Source organism: Macaca mulatta, chromosome 15 (assembly GCF_049350105.2).
Source record: "Macaca mulatta isolate MMU2019108-1 chromosome 15, T2T-MMU8v2.0, whole genome shotgun sequence".
Taxonomy (NCBI): Eukaryota; Metazoa; Chordata; class Mammalia; order Primates; family Cercopithecidae; genus Macaca; species Macaca mulatta.
The window spans coordinates 123,590,113-123,607,214 of record NC_133420.1 but is presented as its reverse complement, the minus strand read 5'-3'; the positions used below and the strand labels follow the sequence as shown (position 1 = coordinate 123,607,214).

Here is a 17,102-nt window from a genome sequence, read left to right as displayed (position 1 = left end):
ACTTAGAAGTGTTTCCCCGAGGAGGTAGCAGAGGTGAGCCTGCAGCCCCACAGTTCTCAGGGAGAGGGGCGCAGAGGCCCAGGTCACCGTGGCTGCTGCATGAGCTGGTCCATCGGGAACAGCGGGCCTCCTACCCTGCTCAGACACAGCTGCGACCGCTCATCTTCTGTGCTTGGAACTCTGCTGACCAAATCCATCCCCCGACACCCAGCCTGTCAGGTTTCCTCCCCATGTCGCCCCCATCCATCCTCCTCGAAGCCAAGCCATTCCCCACAGGCACCACTGGCACTGCCCCCCTACAGCAGCCACGTCCCCTTAGGATGGAAAGGGACCTGATGAGAAGAGCAAGGATGGCCTTAGCCACCCTGTAGAGTCTGCGCCCCTGAGCAGGTGCGCCCTGAGATGAGATGTAAATAGGACAATGCGTGCCCAGAACTAATGAAAATGGGGTCACTTCTTCACAGAACCACAGCCTCAAATTCCATCCTCTTCCATCAGGATGAGACCACAGAGACCACGGCTGGGCGCGGTAGCTCACACCTATTCCGTGTCTCATTGCAGTGGGAGTTGAGAGGGCTTTGAATGAATGGGTGCTCCAAAAACATTTGCTAAATCAAAATATGTAGTCATTTGCTTAATGCCACCAAAAATCCCTTCTTACCTTGAAATTCTCTGAATTCGGGTTAAGAAATAAAAGACTAACTAGAGAAAATACCTTTTTTTAAGGTTGTTTTATTATTTTTTTTAAGTTATTTTTGAGACAGGGTCTTGCCCTGTCAGCCAAGCTGGAGTGCAGTGAGTGGCACAATCATGCAGCCTTGACCTCCTGGGCTCAAGCAATCCTCCCACCTCAGCCTCCCAAGTAGCTGGAAATAGAGATGTGCACCACCATGCCTGGCTAATTTTTTATTTTTTATAGAGACACAGTTTTACTACATTGCCAAGGCTGGTCCTGAACTGGGTTCAAGTGATCCTCCTGCCTCAGCCTCCCAAAGTGCTAGGATTGTAGGCGTGAGCCACTAAAACTACATGCCTGGCTTTTTACAGTAGTTAGAAGAAACCACTTTTCTAGTGTTTCTCTATAAAAAATCAGTCATGGCTGGGCATGGTGGCTGACGCCTGTAATCCCAGCACTTTGGGAGGCTGAGGCGGGTGGATCATGAGGTCAAGAGTTTGAGAACAGCCTGACCAACATGGTGAAACCCTGTCTCTACTAAAAATACAAAAATTGGCTGGGCATGGTGGCATGCACCTATAATCACAACTACTCGGGAGGGTGAGGCAGGAGAATCCCTTGAACCCAGGAGGTGGAGATTGCAGTGAGCCGAGATCACGCCATTGTACTCCAGGTTAAGAACTACCATTAAAAATAATGACTAACTAGGCTGGGCGCGGTGGCTCACGCCTGTAATCCCAGCACTTTGGGAGGTTGAGGTGGGTGGATCACAAGGTCAGGAGTTCGAGACCAGCCTGGCAAACATGGCGAAATCCCGTCTCTACTAAAAATACAAAAATTAGTTGGGCATGGTGGCGTGCACCTGTAATTGGAGCTGCTCGGGAGGGTGAGGCAGGAGAATCCCTTGAACCCAGGAGGTGGAGATTGCAGTGAGCCAAGATCACGCCATTGCACTCCAGCCTAGGCGACAGAGCGAGACTCCGTCTCAAAAAAAAAAAAAGTCATTCTGGACCATGCTACAGATCTGCCTGGAACCCTCCCCCAGCTCCGGTGCAGGAGGACAGGAAAGAGCTCGGGACCCAGGAACCAGGGAAGGGAAGCAGGCCCTTGCCCCAGCCAGGATTTCTCCCTGCAACCCTGGGCTTCATGTTTTTGTTTGTAAATAGGGCCCCGAGTCCCAGTCTTAGAGGTGACAGGATTCGGTCCAGGTCCTGGTGCCATCCCTACTGCCCCCTGCATCCTCCAAGGCTCTGCAGAAAGGGGAGTTGGCAGCAACGTGGCAGGTGGGCGAAGCAGAGAGGGATGGAATCCTGCCCTTCCGGCCTGGGGCACCAGGACTGAGACGATGCCTTGGTCACAGATGGGGTCTGTGGCTTGGAAAAGCAGGCAGGGGTGCCAGGCTGCACAGAGGTGAGTGTCTCAGCAGCCAGAGCCCGGTGTTCCCAGCCCTGCTCAGTGCCCCTTCCAGGGGGACAGGTTTGAGATGGAGGAGCTCACCCACCTGGAGGCCTGAGATGTCCATCTTCTCCCGGACGCTGAACTTCTGGCCCATGAGCCGTAGCTTGGGCACGCAGTAAAGGATCATGCTGTTGAACTGCAAGAGGGATGGCACAGGTGAGGAACGGGAGCTGCCCGCAGGCCACCCCCAAGAGCCCCAGTGAGCTTCATGAGATCTTTTCATTTTTTTTAACGTTATAAAGTGAAAAATATTTTTAAAAGATATGTGCAGTAATTTTAACTACGGTTACATCTTTGAGTGAGGAGACTCTAGTGACTAGCTTTATTTTTGTTCATTTCTATTTTTAAATTTTTAAACCATGAATATGAGCTAATTGTATAATCAAAAAAACAAAACTTTTTTTTTTTTTTTTTGAGACGGAGTCTTGCTCTTGTTGCCCAGGCTGAAGTGCAATGGCACAATCTTGGCTCACTGCAACCTCCACCTCCCGTATTTAAGAGCTTTTCCTGCCTCAGCCTTCCGAGTAGCTGGAATTACAGGCAGGTGCTACCACGCCTGGCTAATTTTTATATTTTTAGTAGAGATGGGGTTTCACTATGTTGGCCAGGCTGGTCTCGAACTCCTGACCTCAGGTGATCCGCCCACCTCAGCCTCCCAAAGTGCTGGGATTACAGGCGTGAGCCACCACATCCAGCCAAACCAAAACTTTTGAATGAGCTACTGATACATTCACCAAAACGGATGAATCTCTCAAACCCACATGGGGAGCTAAAGGAGCCAGACTCATCTCATGGCATTGATGTGACATTCAGGAAAGGCAAAATTCTAGCAACAAAGAAGAGATCCATGGTTGCCAGGGCAGGGGAGCATTTGCCCACAAAGGGGTGGGACAAGGGAATTTTGGTGGGAGGAGGGCAGTGATCAAACTGTTCTGTAACTTGGCCAGGCGCAGTGGCTCACACCTGTAATCCCAGCACTTTGGGTGGGTGGATCACCTGAGGTCAGGAGTTCGAGAGCAGCCTGGCCAACATGGTGAACCCTGTGTCTACTAAAAATACAAAAATTAGCCGGGTGTGGTGGCACGTGCCTGTAATCCCAGCTACTCGGGAGGCTGAGGCAGGACGACTGCTTAAACCCGGGAGGTGGAGGTTACAGTGAGCCGAGATTGAGCCACTGCACTCCAGCCTGGGAGACAGAGCGAGACTGTGTCTTAAAAAAAAAAAAAACAAAAACCAAAAAACTGTTCTGTAACTTGATTGTGGTCACAACTGTATTAGTCAAAACTCAGAATTGTAAAGCAAAAATGAGTTTTAGTTAACATAATTTTTAAAAACTTAAAAAAAACTTTCAAAGAAATAATTGTTTATTTAAAGAGAATTAGAAGCTAGAGGAAAATAGAGGAGGAAAGAAGAACCATATCTGTTTCTACTGCGCCACGGCACCCGGGGTGGGTCTCGAATTACACTTCCATCCCGCCTTCCCCTCCCTCCCGGCCAGGGTTTGGCTTAGGAATAGTTGAAAACATGATTTGCTGCTACAGTTCTCTGTGCTCTCCTGGTTGCTACAAGCTGGAGTCTGCTCAATTCTGGGGAGGAAAGAGGTATTGGCTGTGAGGGATTAAAAAATGAGATATTTGCAGCAAATGGGGAGAAGCCGCTGGCAAAAGTCTGGTGTCTGGATGTGGAGAAGCGAGGCTCCCTGTGGCTAGGGAAGGGATGCTGAGGGTCTGAGAGGGAGCCAGAGTCCCAGTAGGAGAGGCCACAGAAGAGCCATGTCCTTGGGCAGCCAGAGCCCTGCTGGCACTGCCCTGGGCTTGAGACAAATGGCAAGGGAGGCTCTGCGGCTGGGCTGGCAGGAGCCAGGCTCACCAGGAAGAGGTGGCGGTCCTGGGCGGTGCCGTTCTTGGCTGACAGCTTCTGGATTTGGCCCTCCTTGATCAGCTCATTGGCCGGGTTGACAATGTCCTCTTCCCCACCCAGCTGCTCGTACACCTCCAAGAGCTTGTGCATTTTCTCCTGCAAGAGACATGGGGCTCAGGCACCAAAGGTCTGTGAAAGTGGCTGGTAACCTAGAGATACGCGGAGCCCTTCCCTGCAACTGTGGCTCAGAATCCAGAGAGGACAATGAGCTACTGACAGGGGTGGGAGGGAAATCAGAGTGATGTTTGAGTTGAGTATTGAAGGATGACAAGGAGTTCGCCATGCAGAACATAGTAACAATGATAAACAGCAACAGAGCTAACCATGCTGTGAGCCAGGTGCTGTTCTACATATGATACACGTTTTAACTCACCTAGTGAGGAGAGTGCCATTGTTATCGTCATTTTACAGACAAGGAAACTGAGGCACAGAGAGGTCAGTTGAGTGTCTGAGACCCAGACTCGGACAATCCATATGTCACCTTTCCCTGGCCATGGTGACTGCTGGGGTGGTCACGTGGGTAACCAGCACCCAGAAGTGCGATGGGACGAGGTCAAAGCTCATGGCCCAGCTTTGAGCCGGATGCCAGTGCAGCGGAAGGCAGAGCTGAGCCTGCAGCAACCTCGACAACAGTCACGTGTCCGAGTCTGGACCTGCCGTGCCTCAGAAGCCCCGTCCTTGGACCTGAGTGATCTCAGCCTGTATACCCTGGAGGCAGGTGGGTTTGGCTGACCCTTCTGTCTCCGGCACCAATGCAGGTAGGTGCAAGTGGGCACAGGGTGTGGGAGGCACTAGAGGAGCCAGCAGCAGAGAGCTTAGAGGAGCAGACCAGGGTAGGGGTGAGGGTCTTTTGAGAACTGGGGGAATGGGCAGGTACCTGGTATATACACAGGGGAGCTGGCTGTGCACCTGCCCATTACTGGGGGCTGGGTGTGCAGCTGGTGTGTACCGGGGGCTGGGTGTGAACCTGGTACGTACTGGGGGGCTGCGTGTGCAGCTGGTGTCTAATAGTGGAGAACTGTATGCACCTGGCATGTACTGGGAGGGCTGGGCAAGCACCTGGTGTGCAGTAGGAGGGCTGGGTGTGCACCTGTCATGTCCTAGGGGGCTGGGTGAGCACAGAGCCAGTCCATGAAGGGACTAATGCACCTTTAGTGAGTGAATGAATGACAGTAACACTGAGCACTGACACTTCCTGCACCAGGTCCTGTTCTGAGCATTCTATGTGGAGTGCTCCCCCACACCCAGTGGCTTACAGGTGCGCGCCACCACGCCTAATTTTTGTATTTTTAGTAGAGATGGGTTTCACCATGTTGGCCAGGCTGGTCTCGAACTCCTGACCTCAAGTGATTTGCCCGCCTCGGCCTCCCAAAGTGCTGGGAGTACAGCCGTGAGCCACCCTGCCTGGCCTTGCTGAGGCTTTTGAACACAAAAGTTGCCATGGGCTCAGGCCATCTAGGGCTGAGTTCCACGGTACCCACGTGGCCGACACTGTCTGGGGCAGGCCGGAGACCGCTTTGTGGGGCAGGACTTGGGGCTGACCCTGGATATGTTGCAGCTCTCACTGTCTTTAGCGTTTTAGGGGTCATGAAACAGCCATTCTCTGAGAGGTGTGTGAGTTTTGGGAGAAAAGACCCGGATTTGGATAATTAAATGAAACTGCCTAGGGGAAGTACCTGGAACATAATGGATACTTAGAAAACAAAGGAAATTCCTTTTTTTTTTTTTCCCTGGTTTTTGTTTATTCTTTTTTTTTTTTTTCTTTCTTTCTTTCTTTTTTTTTTTTCTTTCTTTCTTTCTTTCTTTTTTTTTTTTTGAGATGGAGTCTGGCTCTGTCGCCCAGGCTGGAGTGCAGTGGTGGGATCTCGGCTCACTGCAAGCTCCGCCTCCCGGGTTCATGCCATTCTCTTGCCTCAACCACCCGAGCAGCTGGGACTACAGGTGCCCGCCACCATGCCCGATTTTTTGTATTTTTAGGAGAGACGGGGTTTCACCATGTTAGCCAGGATGGTCTCGATCTCCTGACCTCGTGATCCGCCCGCCTCAGCCTCCCAAAGTGCTGGGATTACAGGTGTGAGCCACCGCGCCCGGCCAGAGTGATTCTTTTAGTCTCCACAGATGCCCAATGAGACAGGCTGTCAGGGCTCCCATTTTATAGATGGGGAAACTAAGGCATAGAGCGTTAAATAACTCACCACGGACACAGATCTATCATAGCAAGGGGCGGGGCTGTCCAGCTCACCCCCCTGGGGACGGGAGTAGAGGAGTAAAGGAGTCACTCGTGGAGCCCCCCGAAGGATGGGGGCGAAGGGCTGGCCCACAAGGGCCCCCGGCCCTCACTGTTGCTCACCACCCTGCTGGTCCCCGCCGGAGCCCCACACTCACCACTTTCCGAATGGCAGCATTAGAGTGGTTGGCGGCTGTGGAGATAAGCTCCAAGGATCCTGCAGGAGGAAGACTGGGTTCAGCCTGGGGCCACGGTGGCTCCATTTTTGCTTGCCTGAGGGGCTCCAGGGCAGCTGCCTCCAGAGAGAGGATCTGTCTCTGCTGTCGGCCTTTCCTATGGTGCCTGGGCTACTCTAGAGGACTGGCCCAGAGGAAGGGGGTGACCCTGCCTCTGACCCTGCAGACACATCCCTTCTGCTGGGGCCAATACCAGGCAGGGGGCTCCCACAATCCTGCAGACGCCTGCCCGGGCTACCTGCCAGCCACACCAGGCAGTGACTGGACCAGGAGCAGCCCCCACCAGCCCCATAAGGCCCATTTCTGGGGCCTAAGCTCTGAACGGGGCCAGCATTTAGTAGCACCTTCCCTAGACCAATGTTTACCCGCATACTTCAAGCAGGGGAGATTTTTCTCTGCCCTCAAAGACACTAAGTCCCTTCCTGGGCTGTTAGGGGTCTCACTTTTTCTCTCTCTTTCTCTCTCTCTCCTTCCTCTGTCTGTGTGTCTCTCTCTCCTCCCCTCTGTTTCTCCCTCCCTCTCCCTCTCTTTCCCCAATGTCTCATCTCTCTCTCTGTCTCCATCTCTCTCCCTCCCCTGTCTCTGTCTCTTTCCCTCTGGTCTCTCTGTTTCTCTCTCCCCTACCCCCACGACCCCACGACTCTCTCTCCCCCTCTCTCCCCACTCCCACAGTTCTTGGCAGGTGCCCCTGTGCCCTCCTGGGAACCCTTGGCCCCAGCTTACTCTCCGCGTCCTTCCGGTCTGGGGCGTCCTCCGGGAGCCTCTTCAGATAGTCCTTGAGCAGCAGCTCGTACCGGGGGACCCTCTGCACGGGCTCCAGCATGTGGTGCTGCAGCGTCAGGTTTCCACACACCTCCTGCTTCTGTGGGGACAGAGGGAGCATGGGGCACCCCAAGGACACGTGTGTGGACGCCGGCCCCGCCACAGCTTCTGGCCACCACAGCCCCAGGAGGCTGCCTGGAACTGGCTGCCCGGAACTGACTGCCCTTCAAGACATGGCTGGCACAGACCACACTTTACAATGGGGGAAACTGAGGCTCGGAGAGACTGACCAATGGAGCAAGGACTGGAACCCCAGGCTATGGCCCTTGGCCCAGAGCTGGCTCTCTTACATGCATCCTCGGTGGAGAAAATAAATGCCTGGACGGGACTGTCTCCTCTCAAGAGTGGGTTCTCCCTACTCCCCACCCACCCGTGGGCCTATGCAGGGCTCCCTTGACCCCTCTGCTGAGAAATCAGGCAGAGCTTCGCCCAACTCTCCCCACTGGGAATCGGGCCAGGGCCCGTCCTCATGCCTAGAAGCCGCTGGGGAGTCCTCCTGCAGATCGCGCTCGACATAAACGCACCAGTGTTCCAGTCGGGTGCTGAGACCCTTGCACCCCACCCGTGCCCAGCACTGCTCACTGGCTCCCCGTGCCTGCCTCCCACCCTGCAGCACCTCCTTGCTGCCATGTCTCCGTCTGGTACCCGAACCCCAGACACGTGTGCTGAATGCTGCCACCCTGTCACCTCTGTGGTCCCCACTCGGGTCCTCCTGCCCGGGCCACTTTGCCTCTGCCTCCCCCTGACGATGCCCATTGGGCAGCCTGTGAGGGCCTACTGCCGCTGTCATCCTGTCCACCAGCTTCCCCACCCACCTGCCAGCAACTTGAGGGTCTCAACCACCCTCACCCGGCTCAGGGCCCAGAACAGAATGGCTTCCAGCTCAGATGAGCTCAAAAATGCCTGGGATACAACAGGGTGAGATAAACCCAAATCTTCATAAAAGCGACTGTTTCCAGCAACATATTGACATAATCTCCAAGTATCTCCCTACAAGAAACTTGTTTTTATTCTTCCTTCCTCCCTTCCTTCCTTCCTTCCTTCCTCCCTCCCTCTCTCTCTCTCTCTCTTTCTTTCTTTTGACGGACTCTCGCTATTTTCCAGGCTGAAGTGCAATGGCGCCATCTCAGCTCACTGCAACCTCCGCCTCCCAGGTTCAAGCGATTCTCCTGCCTCAGCCTCCTGAGTAACTGGGATTACAGGCACCCACCATCACACCTGGCTAATTTTTGTATTTTTTAGTAGAGACAGGGTTTCACCATGTCAGTCAGGCTGGTCTCGAACTCCTGACCTCGTGATCTGCCTATCTCGGCCTCCCAAAGTGTTGGGATTATAGGTGTGAGCCATCACACCTGGCTGAAACCTTTTTTTTTTTTTTTAATGGAGTCTTGCTCTATCGTCCAGGCTGGAATGTAGTGGAGTGATCTTGGCTCACTACAGCCTCTGCCTCCCTGGCTCAAGCAGTTATCCTATCTCAGCCTCCCGAGTAGCTGGGATTACAGGCATGTGTGTGCCACCACACCCAGCTAATTCTTGTATTTTTAGTAGAGATGGGGGGGGGGGGTCTCACTATGTTGCCCAGGCTGGTCTCGAACTTCTGACCTCAGGTGATCCACCCACCTCGGCCTCCGAAAGTGCTGGGATTACAGGCGTGAGCTTCTGCGCCTGGCCAAGAAACGTATTAATTGGGGGAAAAACCCAGCTTCACCTGAGGAGTCCTGGCAGACACGCCCTTAATCAAGTCAATATCCCCAGGACGCAGAGACTGAGCCACCAGGCAGAACGCAGGGAGAAGAACACAGCCTCACTCTGGGAAAAGGCACAGCCTCAGTCAAACTGGACAAACAGCAGAAAAGCCCAAGCAGGCAGTCTACAAGTAGCTAGCCTGCACCCCTCAAAAAGACAAGGACCTAGGCCTGCTCCAGACCCAGGAAGCCAAACACAATCATGAGAGCAATGTGCAGCCCTGGGCTGGGTTATGGACCAGAAAACAAGAACGTTATTGGGACAATCGGTGACATCTGAGTGTGGGCTGCGGAGTAGACAGCACCAGGACGTCTGTGTAAAATCCCCGATTTTGATCACTGAGCTGGGAGTACGCAAGAGAATATCCTTGTTCACATTTAGTGACAAAGGGTTACGGTGTCTGCAACTTAGTCTCGAAACGCTCAAAAGTCATCATCATTTGTAGGAGTTTAGAGAGAATAATAAAGTAAGACTATTAACAAAATGTTAATAGTGCATAACAATTTGGCATTTTTGCAACTTTCCTGTAAAGGTTTAAAGTTATTTCAAAATAAAAGTTTAAAGTTTAAAATATGCTTCGGAATAAAGGAAGGAAACCTGCAAAAGGCCACGGGAAACTTGACTGTCACGCGATCCTGTTTTGTCCATGCCAGGGCTTCTCACCCTGGGCACTATGGACACTCAGGTCAGAGAATTCTCTGCAGTGAGCCATCCTGTCCACTGCAACGTGTTTTGCAGCATCCCTGGACCCACCAGATGCTGGGCGCACCACCAATGTCTGCAGATATGGCCTGGGATCCCCGGGGTGGCAAAGTCACCTTCAGAGAATGGCTGGACAGTACTGAGTCCCGGCGGAGAGCCCTCTCCACAGCCTGCCTGGCCCTGTGCCCAACCTGCCTACAGTGAGGGGATGTGCAGACCAGTGGCTGGCCTGCAACCGGGACCATGTCTGCCTCAAGTGTCCCCAGGCAGACATCATCCAGGACATGGCAGTGCTGCAGTAGCTGCTGCAGACGTGTCTGCATCCCAATCCAGAAAGTGTCTAGCCTCCTAAGGGTTTGCTGGACCCAAGAACGGGGTCTGCCAGGGATGGACAGAGGACCACAGCCTGTGCCAGGAGAGTGACTGTTCGCTGCACCCTGGAAGGGCTCATTCAAGCTCGACAGCACACACGTATCATTACGCCACGTGGCCATGTGACTAATTTCACTGTCTCAGTGTCTACATAGAGTATGCCCTTCCCTTAATTCATTCTGAAGCCTAGATGGGAGTTGCCAGCTTGATTGGCAACCCGGGAAGAAAACCAAATTAATCCGAATTTTGTGTGGTTTTTTTTCTTTCTTTTTTTTTTTAACGGTGGGGGGTCTGGGGGACAGTCTCTCTCTGTTGTCCAGGCTGGACTGCAGTGGCACAATCTCAGCTCACTGCAACCTCTGCCTCTCGGTTCAACCCACTGTCCTGAATCAGCCTTCAGAGTAGCTGGGACTATAGGCTTGCCACGCCCAGCTAATTTTTGTATTTTTAGTAGAGATGGGGTTATACAGTCTTGGGTAGTGGGAAATGCATTTAAAAATAAGCTTTACATTTTAAGAAGTGGTGAGAGGAAGTACTTAAAAATAAAAAATTCTGGGCCGGGCGTGGTGGCTCACACCTGTAATCCCAGCACTTTGGGAGGCCGAGGCGGGTGGATCACGAGGGCAGGAGATCGAGACATCCTGGCTAACACGGTGAAACCCCATCTCTACTAAAAATACAAAAAAATTAGCCGGGCATGGTGGCGGGCGCCTGTAGTCCCAGCTACTCCGGAGGCTGAGGCAGAAGAATGGTGCGAACCCAGGAGGCAGAGCTTGTAGTGAGCCGAGATCGTGCCACTGCACTCCAGCCTGGGCGACAGAGTGAGACGCTGTCTCAATAAAAGAATAAAATAAAAAATAAAAGATGGGGGAAAATAATCTGTGACATGCATGAGAGAAAGCAGTTGATGTTCTTAGCATATAAAAGCCTTGTGAATCAAGAAGAAAGAGACCAACCCTACAGGAGATAAGAGCAGCCAGGGCTATGAGGAGGCTGTTAGCAGAAAGCGAAAAAGAAAAAAGCAATGTAACATATAAACAAAAATGCCTGCACTAGATATCGAGGGACACTGTGGAATCAGACTGTCCTTTGAATTCAGGTTCCATCAGATAATAGCTTGTGATGCTGCAGCTTGCACAGCCTCTTGAGCCACAATTTTCCAATGGGAATGCTGATTCGTCTCTGGGAGTTATTGTAATGCTCAAAGCAACAACAGAGCATCTGGACACATCTCATAATTTTCCTAATTTTCTCTATGTTCCAAAATTTCAGTAATGTCATATATTACTTTTTGGAGTTTATATATATATATATATATATATATTTTTTTTTTTTTAAATAAAACACCGGGCTCTGTGCGTCTTGAGAACATCCATGTCCACACTCCCGCTGCCCGCCTTACCTGGATGCTGTGGATGACGTCCTTAAACAGTGGGGAGCGCTGGGTCCACGTGCTCACCAGCCCCACGGCTCGGTCAAAGTTCTTAACGTACTCGCCGTACATCTTTAGGAATGGGGCCAGCTTCTGCAGGATGTCCCCGAGCCGTGGGTTTGTGTCCCTTCGCGGAGAAGTGAATCATCAGAGAAATAGCTGGGTGCAATGGGGGCTCCGAGGTTAGTGGACATGAACTCCACCAGGGGAGTGTGGGGTGGCGGCCAGCTCTGTGTGATGGTGAGCAAATTGGTCACCCTCTCTGAGCTTTAGTTTCCTCCCCTATGTCATGTAGAGTAGAAAATAGTTAACAGGGCAATTAAATGAAAGGTGCCTGTAAAACAGTTGAAAGCGCAAGCTGCAAGCTTAGAACCAGTGCCCCAGACACAGGAGATAGCAGTAGTAGCAGAATCACCTGAATGATGACCCACAGCTATCAAAGAGAACCAACAAAATACCATTATGCTCCTTTTAAATGGGCAAAGATTAGAAACAATGGTTCTATTCAATGCTGGCAAAGTCCTGGGGAAAGCAACTCTTTGTAGTACTGATAATGAAAAAAGCTGCTTTGGACAGGGATTTGCAAATAATTTTCAAGAAACAGAAACATACACTAATCGTCTTTGTCCTTAGGACTGTTTCAAAAAGAAAGAAAAAAGCCACCAGCACAAAGCCATCACTGAGGCGTGACTGAACTGCACTCATACATTTAATTTAAAGATCCAAAGGGCAGGGTGGCTAAGTCACCGGACCCCTGTGCTGTTATAAAAGGAGCAGAGGAGGTCACAGGTGCGCTCATGAGTTAGCAGTCTCCAGGGCCTTGCAGGAGAAAACCTGTCTCTAGCAAGCATGGATTTTGTCAGCCAGAAGGCCGCATCCAGTCCTGACTGCCTTGGGGACACAATGTAACCTGCTCGGCAGCTGGACCATGTCCTTGTACAGATTTATGAATTGACATAGTGCCTCCCTGAGCAACAGGTGAAAAGGCTCCCCCTGGCTTCCCATTCCAGCCAAGCCTCTGTGGTCTCCTGGGCTGCAGCTTGGAGAACAGGCTTGCGGGACACAGAAGGGCCTGGCTCCTGATGCAGAGGGAAGCCGGGCCTGCGAACGGGGCAGGCAGCAGAGACCCTAAGTCAAACAGCAGCTGGCACCCAGAATGAGGGGAAAGGTAACACGCAACGTGGCGAACTGATGAGCCTGGGGGCCACGCCTGGGAAGTTTCATGAATTGTGACTTGCACTGAGCTGTCCCTCTGCTAATGAACAGAAGCATTAGTGGGACGGAGGGACAGGCCCCAGGGACAGCAGGAGGAGGATCTGATGTCCACTGTTGAGGGGGAAAAATAGCATTTTTAAAACAAAGGTGGAGTATAAGCTAGGAGGGAAAAGAAAACCAACTAGCATTATCCACTGTGTGGTGTTTCCAGATGTCAAACCTCATTTTAGTTTCAGAGCCCCGAGGGGGGCGTTAAAAGCCCTTCATTCCGCATCATCTGCTTTCTCAGGAACTAAGCCTTGGAGACCGTAAGTGGCCGGTCAAGGTCACCAACCAGGAAGGGGTGGAGTCTGGACCGGACCCAGACCGTGCAGAGAAGGGAGGCGCCCAGCCACCATGGGACAGTCCCCCAGCGCTTGCCTGGCTCTCAGGCACATGAACCCAGGTCTAGAGACCACTTGAGGGGCCCCACGGGCATCCGCAGACGGTACTCACCACTCCTCCGTGATCCGCGTCTTCAGCTCCGGCAGCAGGAACTGCCCGTGGAAGCGGTGGATGGAAGAGATGTTAGAGAATATGCCCGTGATGACTTCTGGAGGGATCCCCGCATCCGTCAGCCTGGTGCAGAAAACCTGAGCATAGAGAAGCCCACGTGTGGCCAGTGAGCCTCTTCCGCTGAGCACAGCTGCGTCCCGCTTCGGCCACAGGTGAGGGCGCTCGGGAGGGGCCGCTGCTGCCACCTTGTGTTTTCTTAATGAACTTCAGAATTATTGTCCTCCCTTTTCATCGAACTGGTTCAGACACTCTCATGGTCTTAATGCAAGCTCACTTATGACTTAGGAATGTGGGTGCGGCAGGGACAGTCCCCTGAGGACAGGGAAGGACATCTTTCCTCAGCCACCTCTCACGCGAAATGGAAGGTTCAGACTTCCTTTTCTATCTCCTCAGATAAAAACAGCAGCAGCACCGTCTGTCAAAACCCCGGCTTCCACAGGTGCTTTATTTCCTGAGCTCATAAACCCCACATTGTCATGTGGATAGGGATGAGTGGCAACCCCTGTCCCGACTATTTATGCAGAAAAACATCCAGAAGCCATGTACATGCTCAGATCATGCAGCTGCCAGAATGAAATGTCCCACAGGTGACTTGGCAAAGCCTTTTCCTCAGAGCCATAAGCACTGAAAACAAAAAATAAGTTTCTAGGATGGGCGTGCTGGTTCACACCTGTAATCCAGCACTTTGGGAGGCCGAGGCTGGTGGATCACCTGAGGTCAGGAGTTCAAGACCAGCCTGACCAATGTGGTGAAACCCCATCTCTACTATAAATACAAAAATTAGCCAGGCATAGTGGCATGTACCTGTAGTCCCAGCTACTCGGGAGGCTGAGACAGGAGAATCACTTGAACCCAAGAGGCGGAGGTTGCAGTGAGCCAAGATCTCACCACTGAACTCCAGCCTGGGCGACAGAATGAGACTCTGTCTCAAAAGAAAAAAAAAAAAGTTTGTAGACCAGACTTAAATTTGTCTGAGTTTTAGTATTTAAGTCATTCATACTGCACCTGTAATGCCCAGCCAATGCTAAGAGATACTGAAACTGCCAACTGAAACTCTGGGAGTGGACTAAGGTGGGCCCCCAAGCCATGTGGGCTACCTGGTCCAGCAGGTGCAGCCGCCTCACATAGGTCTCCTCGGTGTGCAGGAGCTCCTGGGCAATGTGGAGAAGCTTCTGCGGGCCAGAGTGCTGTGGAGAGAAGAGATGCAGCTCACCTGGGGAAGATGAGTCTTGGGGAATCGGCACCTAACAGGCTGCCACTGTGTGCAGGAGAACCAGGGACCATGGGGGCGGCAGGAGGCCACAGGGGCAGGAGCGGGGACAGGAGGGGGCCACTGTGATGGCAATGTGGTGCTCAGTTCTCATAGATGATATTCGCATGGAAGATTTTGGGAAAAGCACAGTAGTTTCTGGCAGTCCCCCAAAAGCCTCTCTAGCCCAAAGATAACTCCACCCTCCTGGGCCTTTGACTACAGAGCAGTTGCAGCAACCACCTCAAAATATATTGGAGAGCAAAATAAAATTAGCTACAAAGAAACAGAAAAATGTAGCCCAATCAAAGGAACAAAATAAAAAACTCCAAAACTGATCCTAAGGAAACACAGATCTATGAGCTGCTTGAGAAAAAAAACATCTAAACAGTTGTCATAAAGATGCTCAATGAGATAAAAGAGAACAGATAGATGACTAAAAAACAAAATCAGGAAATGATGCATGAACAAAGTGAGAATATCAACAAAGAGACAGAAACTATTAAAAAGGACAAACCAGACATTCTGGAGCTGAAATACACTTTAACTGAACCGATAAATTTTTAAGAGGGGTTTGACAGCAGACTTGATCAGGCAGAAGAAAAAGTCAGCAAACTTGAAGAGAGGTCATTTGAAATCAGAGAGTCAGATAAGAAAAAAAAAAAAAAAGAAGAAGAAGAGCAAGGAGAGCCTAAGGGATGTATGGGCCACTATCAAGTAGATCAATATATGCACATGTAAGTTCCAAAGGAGAAGAGAGAGAAAGGGGCAAAGAGTTTATTTACAGAAATAATGGCTGAAAATTTCCCCAATTTGAGGAAAGCAATGGACTTAAAAATTCATGAATCTCAAAGACCTCCAACTGGAGTAAATCAACAGAGAACCATATCAAGACACTATATAACTGTCTAAAGTCAAATATACAAAGAAAATCTTGAAAGCAGTGAGAGAAAAGTAATTTGTCTCACATAAGGGTCTTCCATAAGATTATCAGAGGATTTGTCAGTGGTAACTTTGCAAACCAGAAGGTAGAGGGAGGATACATTCAACGTGCTCAAAGGAAAAAAAAACAACTGTCAACTAAGAATATTGTATTTGACAAAACTGTCCTTCAAAAATGGAGAAACAGGCCGGGCGCGGTGGCTCAAGCCTGTAATCCCAGCACTTTGGGAGGCCGAGACGGGCGGATCACGAGGTCAGGAGATCAAGACCATCCTGACTAACACGGTGAAACCCCGTCTCTACTAAAAAATACAAAAAACTAGCCGGGTGAGGTAGCGGGCGCCTGTAGTCCCAGCTACTCAGGAGGCTGAGGCAGGAGAATGGCATAAACCCGGGAGGCGGAGCTTGTAGTGAGCTGAGATCTGGCCACTGCACTCCAGCCTGGGTGACAGAGCAAGACTCCGTCTCAAAAAAAAAAAAAAAAAAAAAAATGGAGAAATAAATACTTTTCCAGTTAAACAAAAGCTGAGGGAGTTCTTTACCATTAAATCTGCTCTAAAATAAAAAAGATTAAGGGGTCCTTTATGTTGAAACAAAAGGATGGTAAAAAGCAACATGAAACCACATGATAATATAAGGTTCTTAGTAAAGGTGAACACATGGATAAATACGATAATTTGTACTATTGTCCTTTTGGTGCATAGAATTTAAATTACAAAAACATTTAAACATTTAAGTCTATACGAATAAATAAAGATGAACTCATGATATCAATAACAGTAGGGAGAGGGAAGTGAAACTGTAAAAGAGTTTTTGCATGTGATTGAAGTTGTTATTAGTTTAAAATAGAATGCTATGACTTTAAAATGTTTTAAGTAATTGCAATGGTAACCACAAATAAAATTATCTACAGATAAAAAAGGAAATGAGAAGGAAATAAAACTGTATCACTACAAAAAAATCAATGAAACACAAAGAAAGGCAGTAAGAGAGTAAAGGAGGGACACAAAAAACCTATAAGACATACAGAAAACAACCAAATGGTCCTTTCCTATCAGTAACTACTTTAAATGTAAATGGATTAAACTTCCCAATCAAAAGACATATTGGCGGCTGGGCATGGTGGTTCACGCCTGTAATCCCAGCACTTTGGGAGGCCAAGGTGGGGGGATCATGAGGTCAGGAGTTTGAGGACAGCCTGACCAACATGGTAAAACCCCGTCTCTACTAAAAATACAAAAAGTAGCCGGGCATGGTGGCACACACCTGTAATCCCAGCTATTCAGGGGGCTGAGGCAGGAGAATCACTGGAACCCAAGAGGCAGAGGTTACAGTGAACTGAGATTGTGCCACTGCACTCCAGTCTGGGCAACAGAGCAAGACTCCATCTCAAAAAAAAAGAAAAAAAAAGACATAGTGGCTGAATGGATTAAAAATAACAGCCCCCAGCCGGGCGCAGTGGCTCACGCCTGTAATCCCAGCACTTTGGGAGGCCGAGGCGGGCGGATCACAAGGTCAGGAGATCGAGACCACGGTGAAACCCCGTCTCT

At 50.5% G+C, this 17,102-nt stretch overlaps 2 protein-coding genes across 15 annotated transcripts in view; both read right to left on the bottom strand.

Annotated features, from left to right (window-relative positions):
* SUSD3 (sushi domain containing 3) overlaps positions 1-17,102 on the bottom strand; it is a 399,581-nt gene that overhangs the window by 67,375 nt on the left and 315,104 nt on the right. The gene's annotated exons all lie outside the window — the stretch shown is intronic.
* The window catches only part of FGD3 (FYVE, RhoGEF and PH domain containing 3), an 88,436-nt gene that overhangs the window by 18,882 nt on the left and 52,452 nt on the right, over positions 1-17,102 (bottom strand). For all 14 annotated transcript variants that reach the window (XM_028835335.2, XM_015117271.3, XM_077966338.1 and 11 more), the window contains exons 4-10: positions 14,459-14,548; positions 13,302-13,438; positions 11,562-11,718; positions 7,241-7,379; positions 6,440-6,498; positions 4,004-4,150; positions 2,178-2,270 (exon numbers count right to left, since the gene is read on the bottom strand). In XM_028835335.2, the coding sequence (XP_028691168.2) occupies positions 2,178-2,270; positions 4,004-4,150; positions 6,440-6,498; positions 7,241-7,379; positions 11,562-11,718; positions 13,302-13,438; positions 14,459-14,548 (822 nt within the window). The remainder of the gene's footprint in view (positions 1-2,177; positions 2,271-4,003; positions 4,151-6,439; positions 6,499-7,240; positions 7,380-11,561; positions 11,719-13,301; positions 13,439-14,458; positions 14,549-17,102) is intronic.